This window comes from Nuphar pumila, chromosome 15, assembly GCF_984573655.1.
Source record: "Nuphar pumila chromosome 15, dmNupPumi1.hap1.1, whole genome shotgun sequence".
Lineage (NCBI taxonomy): Eukaryota > Viridiplantae > Streptophyta > Magnoliopsida > Nymphaeales > Nymphaeaceae > Nuphar > Nuphar pumila.
Genome location: NC_143263.1, coordinates 32,470,727 through 32,479,998, shown reverse-complemented (window position 1 = coordinate 32,479,998; position 9,272 = coordinate 32,470,727). Strand labels below are relative to the sequence as shown.

Sequence of the window (9,272 nt, the reverse complement as noted above, 5' to 3'; positions counted from 1 at the left end):
GAGCACCACGTGTTCTTGCAGGCTGATGTATGGCGGTGTACGGCTCCCCCGTACACCCCACTGAGCGCCACATGGCGCTCAGTGGGGACCCAGGAACACGCACTGTAGCTACAGTGCGTGTTCGGGGGTGCACACGCAAAACCCTCTCGGTAAATACTGGCTACTAACGAAGGTACAAAACTATTGAGTAAAAATCATTCTTTTCTTCAAAAATTTTCAATTGTTTTTAGATCAAATGTTAGGGATGTGATCTACATGGTTTTAGTAGGAAACTTGTTTTGAATCATGTGTTTGTGAAAAGTAGGAGTTCATAAACCAACGACCCATAATGTGCCAAAATTTCATAACTTAAAAATCTTGTTTTTACATCATGCTTCATCGTTAGCCAACAATCCTTGCTGAACACATTCATCTATGTGGTTAGAATGAGTTGATACAACTTGCACCTATGATTTCTTGCTCAATAGTTCCTTACCTTTATTATTAGCAAATATTTTTTCATAAATAAATAAATAAGATACATAGTACATACAATCAAGTTGGAATCTCCTGATTCAAGTTGTTTTGACTTGATCATACTTTAGAGATGTGTTCAGCATGCTTGTTTTAGTGGAATCGACCCTTGGATCATGTTTTTTCAAAGAAAAAACATGGTTTTTGAATCAAGAAAAATCTATGCATTCATACCCATTGAGTTTTTGGATCAATGAAAAAACTTACATACTAGTAAGACAAAAGCCGGTTACCACTAATAAAAATATCTAGATCACATCTGTAGTTTTAGATGTAAGAGAAAATTTTTTTTTTTTGCTAAGTTGATTGTAAATACAATCAATTGATACTCTCTCTCTATATATATAGTATCAACTATTTGCATATTTTCTCTACTGTTAGAAACTAGAGATTCAAGTGCTGATCCCCATTAAATAGAGCATGTAAATCACATCCATAATGTCAGACTTAAAAATGGACCATGCTGTGCGCGTTCGTGGGGTCAAATTGGTCAAATAAAACTTGCGCCTACGAGATTCAGCTCATGAATTTGAAAGTGCAATAAGAAAAAGGATAGCATGTTTATGTAAATACCTGATAATTTAGGCAGCTTGCTGCAACTTTACGAAACATGCCACTAGGGGTGGCAATCGGGTCGGGTTGGCGGGTTGGCGTGTCAGCATACCTCAACCCGAACCCGACCCGTTTATTAAACGGGTCAGCTGTGGCAAACACGAACCCGACCCGTTTAATAAATGGGTAACCCGACACGACCCGCCAACCCATTTAATAAATGGGTTGGGTCGGGTAAACGGGTTTTCAGGTTCGCGGGTCGGGTTGGCGGGTTGGCAGGTAGTCAGGTTGGCGGGTTGACGGGTCGGGTTGGCGGGTTGGCAGATGGGTTGGCGGGTTGGCGGGTTGACCCACCCGCCTAACCCGTTTATTAAACGGGTCAGCCGGGTTGGCAGGTTGGCATACCCCCAACCCGAACCCGACCTGTTTAATAAACGGGTTACGCGGGTCGACCCGTTTATTAAACGGGTTGGCTTAAGCCCAACCCGAACCCGCCTAAGAGGCGGGTTGGCGGGTCGGGTCAGAAATTGCCACCCCTACATGCCACGATGTCAATATATCTCTAGTAATGGTGTTTTAATAATTTTGTCCTGTACTTTTCTTCTAAAAAAGAGAAAAAAAAGAAGAAACGAAAAGGCCTAGTTCAATTATTTACCAAACCCAGTACGAGTAGGACCGTACGCAGGGGCACCATTTACTTGACCCGTAATTGCTGCTATTGATTTCAGAATTCAGATCGGGTCCACGCACCGTCCACCCAAGCCGGGGCTAACCCCGTCAATACTGCACATTGATTACCATGGATGGTGGGTCATGTCGAAATCTGGGAGTGGATCAGGTAAAACAGTGGGTCACAATGTTTAGGACTGTCAATGGGTAGGCTTTGTATTGGGTACCCTACCTGACCTGAACCCCAATTCCCAGCTATAGGTATAAAAGATGCCGAGTCAAGTATTATTCGGGTTGACCTGAACCCGACCCGAGTAACATGTGGATCGGGTTTGAGTTATGACCCGACCTGAGTTGATACAATCTTCCTTCTTCCTGTCAGATAAAAGATGTCACCTCTTCATGAACAAAGAGCGTAGTCAAGTTGCTATCGACATCAATAAACTGGATCTCCACTGACAAAATTTTACTTGGTTTAGACCAGTCGTTCTTGATATTAAGGCAATTTGTTTGACTTGACAAGGATTCTAAGTCATCAGAGTTTTTGGACGTGCCATTTAAGCAAATGAAGTTAATCGACCTAAATATGTTTGTGGAACCATGTCAATTGATTTATATATCTAACTTTTGGATCTGGCATTGGTCAAATCTGACCCGATTCAGAACCGTTTACATCTTTTTGCCTCAATATGCTCCAATTACGTGTTAGCACGAAGAGATGTAAACTGTTCGGGTTCAAGTTGGATGTGACCAATACCAGATGCTTAACTAATTAGATGTTAGCTAAAGGGATGCCAATTCGAATGGTGAAAAGATCGTGCCATTGGGTAGCCAAAAACAAAAACCTTTTCCAAAAGATGTAAACCGTTCGGGTTCAAGGTATTAAATGTGGTTTTGGCCTACTAAATCCGACTAAATGGAGTCGGATTAAGACAGGTATTGGATAAAATCCGATCTCTTGACATCCCTATTGGCACAACAAAATTTGGACATACACCAAGTTTTTTTTTTATTATTATTTTAACAATGATGTTACAAAAATATTGAAACCGCTTACTTCATAGTTGACATAAGGGTGGCCATCAAGGTATTAAATGTGGTTTTGGCCTACTAAATCCGACTAAATGGAGTCGGATTAAGACAGGTATTGGATAAAATCCGATCTCTTGACATCCCTATTGGCACAACAAAATTTGTAATACAAAATTTGGACATACACCAAGTTTTTTTTTTTATTATTATTTTAACAATGATGTTACAAAAATATTGAAACCGCTTACTTCATAGTTGACATAAGGGTGGCCATCAAGGTATTAAATGTGGTTTTGGCCTACTAAATCCGACTAAATGGAGTCAGATTAAGACAGGTATTGGATAAAATCCGATCTCTTGACATCCCTATTGACACAACAAAATTTGTAATACAAAATTTGGTCAAACACCAAGTTTTTTTTTTTTATTATTATTTTAACAATGATGTTACAAAAATATTGAAACCGCTTACTTCATAGTTGACATAAGGGTGGCCATCGGGTGCCGGGCTAGCCCAATTTGCTACCCATCATGGCCGGGCTGATCAGCTTGAAATTATTAGGGCTTAAGTTTGTAAAATCTGCCCGAGACACATCGAAATAAGTATGGGATCGGGCTGACTTGACTTAGTTAGATCCAGTCAGGCCAAAACGACCAATTAATGGACTATGCAAATGGGGGAGGGTGAACCCCATTTATGCTTTATGGGTGGGTCTTGCTTTGCTTTCTTAAACGATGTAGGACTATTCCACGTTGAAGAGATACAGGTTATACTCTTTTGACAGTGGGAAAGAACATTTCTTTCTTACAGGATGTAGGACTATTTCAGGTTGAAGAGATACAAGTTATACTCCTTGGATGCCCACAAGGGCTCCGCTCATCTGGTAGAGGCGACTTGTGAATGTCACCAAGTTGATGGGACGTCACAAGTTCTAAACCCGCGGGTGGTGTCCCTTGCCACAAGGTCGAAGCTGGGTGTAGGCAGGAGGGACCTTAAGGTTTTACCAACCGGAGGCCAGCCAAGGTGCGGTGGGTGATGGGTTTTTTCCCTTGGATTATCCAAAAAAAAAAAAAAGTTATACTCCTTGGAGAGTGAGAAAGAACATGAAGGCTTGCTTTTTCTTTCTTAAACGATGCAGTATGGGAGAGAGAATGCATTAAATGTGAATGCAACTATAAAAAGAAAAATGCCATTACGAATGAGCTTCACGAGATGATGAGTGTAGATCATATCTACAGGGTCATAAAAATAAACACTCAAAAGGTCTGGGTGGAAAATGCCCTTTTAGCAGCGGTCAAGAATTGCCGCTAAAAGAATAAACAGCAGCGCAAAATGGCCTCTAAAGGTCAAAAGACTCAAAACATGGAAAAGAAAAGAGGAATTGGAAGCACTTGGGTTTGTCTGATGATGATTGAGCGCCCATCAATACATCCAATCATATATATATATATATATATATATATATATAATTGGTAGGTGCTAAATGAGCATGCTAAATGGGTTTTTCAGTCTCTTTTTATTTTATTTATAAATTCCCACCATATAGAGATGTAATCTATGTACTTGATTTTACAGGGATCAGCTCTTGAAGCTTTTGACACATGAGTGGGTTTTTATAAGGTTCAAAAAATCAACAGTCTAAAATCTTTGTAAAATTTTTATGCTCTAAATATCATTTTTCATCGAAAACACATGATCCAGGTGTGGATTCCTCCTAAAATCGACCATGCCTAACACATTTATGGGTCAGAACTGCAAAAAAAAAAACACCAAAACAGAAGAAAAACCCATTTAACAGGTATCATTTGAGCAGCTACCAATCTCTCTCTCTCTCTCTCTCTCTCTCTCTATATATATATATATATGAGTTTCTTTGAATAATTGTGCTTTCACGAGGCTCCAAGGTACATCTTTTCTTAGGCAATATCATTATTAGTGGAAACTGCCGAATGATGGAGGAATAGGTCATCGCAATATAATTTAAAGGGGACGCGGTTTGTTTTGCGCTTTTGGGGTCGCACAGGAGAAGACTGGACTTACAAAACGTGGTCAAAGTCCAAAATAGGACTGGGTCCAGGACGACGGTCCCCACTTCAAAATGTAAATAAAAGAATTCCTAGATAACAAATTGATGTTGACTTTGATTATAGATGAAGATGCACACTATAAAAAGGGGTTCATGCACTAGTGTATCTCACTTGTCTCTTAGCATTTTCTCCACCACACAACATCCTTCTATCTTACACTGCAAAACATTCCCTCCCCTCTCTTTAGGACAAGAAAAAAAATGGTGGTGTGGGTTTTTGGTTATGGGTCTCTTATCTGGAACCCTGGATTTCCTTACAAGGAGCGTGTGGTTGGGTATATCAAAGACTACCAGCGTGTTTTTGATCTGGGTATGCTTATTATACTATGTATACTGTATATATATAGAGAGAGAGTAGGGTTGAACAAAAGTGTGCCCCTATATATATATATATATATATATATATATATATATATAGAGAGAGAGAGAGAGAGAGAGAGAGAGAGAGAGTAGGGTTGAACAAGCATGTGCCTCTGATCTAATTCAGGGGAAAAAAGATATTTAGCGCAGTTTGAGATCGCCACTAAATGTCTTTTTTCCACTGAGACCTTTAGTGGCGGTCCATGACCTGCTAATTTATCGTTTTTGCCCAAAATCATATATATATATATATATATATATATATATATATATATATATATATATATATATATATATATATATATATATATATATATATATATATGTATGTATATAAAGTTCTGATTTTGACACTCCATGGGAAAAGTAAAACTTTCTGCTATCTTATTGTGCACATATGTGTGCTTCTACATCTTATTTGATGAAATATAATAACCTTGGCTGTTTGGTTTGCGCATTGAAACAGCTTGTTTTCACAGAGGAACAAATGAACTGCCAGCAAGAATGTGCAATCTACAACACAAGCCTGGAGCTATTTGTGTAATTAACATGAACTCTTTTGCTAGTTTTATTTACAAAATTTTACTCTCTCTATACTTTAGCTCATTTTTAACATGTTCAAAATTTTCATAGTGGGGAGTTGCTTATAGCATAGAAGAAGATACCGAAGAGGAAAAACGAATCATACAGGTACTCACTCTCTCTTCCCATCTTCACCTACAGTTAGGACTGGTAAATGAGCTGAACAAGAACAGAGGGTGTTCAAGCTCAGTTCATTTCTGTGGTAAGCCGAGTTGAGCTTGAGCTCAGGCGAGGCCAAGTTAAATGAGGTGAGCACGAGCTGGTTGGTTTACCAAAAAGTACATTTTTAAATATTGAAATTATAATTTGGATTCTAAACCTACTGGGACAAGCTTAAAGTGGCTCGTTTACAAAATAAATTAATGCAGTGTTTTAAAGTTGCAAACAATAGGATTTTAACTCAACTTATTGGTGGCAAGCCAGACACTTCATCCATCTTTAATCTACGATATAAAATATATGTAAATTATATTTATTATTAGTTAACGAGCCTATACAAGCCAAGCTGAGCCTATTTCATGACTTCGAAAGAGCTCTTTACAACCTGAACATGAGCCAATCGAGCCATGAGTGACTTCTCTCGTTTCCTAGTTAGCCCTACCTGCACCATCAAAAATAAAAAAAAAATCATCACCTGCAATGGTCGTTTAATTATTACTAATTATTAATACAATCATCAACATCCTTATTTAAGAATACGTTCAATTATGATGCTGTTTTTGGATTCAGTACTTGGAGAAGAGAGAATGCGAGTACGATTGCAAGGCATATATGGACTTCTATTCCTTGGAAAATGGTGAACAAAGGAAAACTCTAACGTGAGTAGCTCTCTTATCAATTTCATCTTTCTTTCTTTCTTTACGTTGGTTGTCACTTCTGATTCCATTTACTAAGTCAAGTGCCAACGCAATCAACGCTGAAGAGTAATACAATTATGCAATAAATGTTACAGCTTTATTTCCTCTCCATGCAAAGAGAAGAACAAGTACTACATAGGGAATAGCCCATTGGAGAAAGTGGCATCACAAATAGCTATGGCTTCTGGACCTTGTGGAACCAACAGTGAGTATCTCTTCAAGCTGGAGAAGGCATTGGATGAACTGGGTTACCCGGATTACGTGATCATCGAGCTCGCAAACGAAGTTCGCAAGGTTATGGCTGGTTTCCCTGGAAAATTTGGTGATGTTTTCCCAAGAATAAAAGTCTACGCCTAACTTATTTCGTAGCAATTAGTACTATAAACATACAAAGATCAACTTTTCGTTGATGCAAGGTTAATTTGTACTTCAGTGGTAGAAAGGCTAGTTTTTGTACTGAAAATGGGAGCTGCTTCATGTACGTGAAAAGCTCTCTATTTATATTTAACCTCTTGGAATAAAATGGAAATTTCTTTCTTTTATGCTTAATTATGTGAAAACCATGTACATCAGACAAGGGATGATGAGGACTGTGTCATTGAACCTGCCGAGGAGTTGGTGATCTTGGCTGATATATGGAACGAGTTTGGGCTTCCTCACAGCATAGTTTTTTTTTTTTGACAGAAAGATATGATTCATTCAGTATACAACCTCTATTGTAGAAAATTCAACAGAAATACAGCTTAGAGGTGGTGATGAGATGTCACCACTCAGAAAAAAAAATGACCAAATGACAAATGTCGAACAGTAAAAACAACAGAATGTAGCTTACATGGCCGGCAAGCTGAAATGCATTTGCTGTTCCTAAACCCACGTAGGCACTATCCTGGCCGAATCCTGCATGATCTAAATGATAGCAGATCGATGAAAAGAAGATGGTGCACAAAAGCCTAAACAACCATTAGGTTGGACCCAATCCAGCCCAAGGCAGTTCCCGGCCATTTTTGCCGGACCCTAGAGGCGACCTCCCATCTCAGTTGGTCATGGAGCACCATGAGATCAGATTGTGTATTCCTGAACTGACGATGATTTCTCTCGATCCAGATTAATTTCCAAGCTGACAATACCCATATATACCGTCCAAACAAATTTCCATTTCTTTCCTCTTGCGTCCAGCTATGGCGCAACCACCACATCTCTTGGGAAAATAAAATGATTCCAACAAAGTGTTACATCACCCCATGCCAAGGAAAGCAAGGCCCTGAAATAGGGGCAGTCTCAAAATAAATGAGAAAGAGTTTCCTCATCTTTAGGCATAGAATGCACTGACTAGCGAGATAAATCCCAAGATGCTTTAACCTTGTTTTTGTGTTTAATCGGCCGAGGAGAATCTACCAAGCCAAGAGTGAGGCACATAGAGGGAGGCCAACCTTGCAAAGAGCCTTCTTAGGGAGACATTGTGTAATCGGGCCAACCAAGAATAAGTAAAAGGACTTAGTGCTAAACGAAGTGTCACTGGTTAGTGACTATGTTGCGACATCTTCTGTCATAAGCGCTAGTGGTTGAGTAACTTGAGAGATGAGAGTCGACCATTGTTGAAAGACCAATTCCGAGGAGCCCGGTGAAGAGTCAAATCCCAAGATGCAAGTGAACTTGACCATAGATACACAACTATAACGTATTTCCTTCTTATGGCTAGATACAAAGAGGGAAATATGTCTCTAAGTTGACCATTGGGCCACCCATAGTCCTGCCAAAAAAATGTTGAGGTGCCATTCTCAATATTAATACAAACACCCCAAAAAAATTTCTCTATTGCCATAACTCATCCCTTTCAAATTCCCGAACCTACTTTCCAAAACTGGTTTTCAGACCAGCTAGAGGGCCATCCTTGTAGAGCATATTTTTCTATAAATATGATAGGAATCCTACCCTCTTTCTTGCATATAACCCAAAACCACTTTCCCAAGAGAGCTTTGTTGAACTTATGAAAGTTATGAGTCCCAAACCCCCTAGATGGAGAGGTTTGGAGATCAAGAATCAAGATACCATAGAATTATATGTGCCCTTCGATTTTCCCGTCCAAATAAACCTTTGAAGAAGTCTAGCAAACCTTTTCTCCACTTTCTGTGAAATCTTAAAAATCTGCATGTAGTGTAAGAGCATGAGTGTAATGTTAAACTTCACTAATGAAATGCGGCTAGCTTTGGATAGAAGATGGGTTGCGTAATTTTAATTTTTTTGCATGATCCTATCTTCAAGGCGGATCCAATATAGCTCTCTAGAAATACCAAAGTAGAGAGGTAAACCAAGATACTTCATAGGTAGCGACCTGGTCTCACAATCAAAGTTAGAGTTCGCTATATGTTGCATTTTCCCCAAGGGATCCTTCAATACCAAAATTTGACTTTTGGCAACATTCATACACAATCTCGAGATGTGAGAAAAGTTTTGGATGAGAATCTAAATAACCCAAAAGTTGTGTTGGATTGCTTCCCCAAACACCAATAAATCATCAACAAACAAAAGGTGAGAGATGGTGACACTATCCAAGACCTTGCATCCTCACAGCATAGGTTTCAAAAAGTTGGTTTACGACGAGAAACAAATACTCAAGGTT

At 39.1% G+C, this 9,272-nt stretch overlaps 1 protein-coding gene across 1 annotated transcript; it reads left to right on the top strand.

The window, feature by feature from the left end:
- Positions 1–5,054: 5,054 nt before the first annotated feature.
- Positions 5,055–7,189, top strand: LOC149815040 (gamma-glutamylcyclotransferase 2-1-like). The gene is made up of 5 exons (XM_089989870.1): positions 5,055–5,163; positions 5,680–5,753; positions 5,847–5,903; positions 6,525–6,613; positions 6,748–7,189. Exons 1-5 carry the CDS (start codon positions 5,055–5,057, stop codon positions 7,007–7,009), a joined length of 591 nt encoding a protein of 196 aa, XP_089845996.1. The 3' UTR covers positions 7,010–7,189.
- The last annotated feature ends 2,083 nt before the right edge of the window (positions 7,190–9,272 follow it).

What these genes read in the sequence shown, in the direction of transcription:
- LOC149815040 (XM_089989870.1), top strand. Translation starts at nt 5,055, where the DNA reads ATGGTGGTGTGGGTTTTTGGTTATGGGTCTCTTATCTGGAACCCTGGA. An exon ending in ACAAGCCTGGAGCTATTTGT is followed by an intron (nt 5,754 to 5,846) that starts GTAATTAACATG and finishes AAATTTTCATAG; the next exon opens with TGGGGAGTTGCTTATAGCAT. An exon ending in GAACAAAGGAAAACTCTAAC is followed by an intron (nt 6,614 to 6,747) that starts GTGAGTAGCTCT and finishes TAAATGTTACAG; the next exon opens with CTTTATTTCCTCTCCATGCA.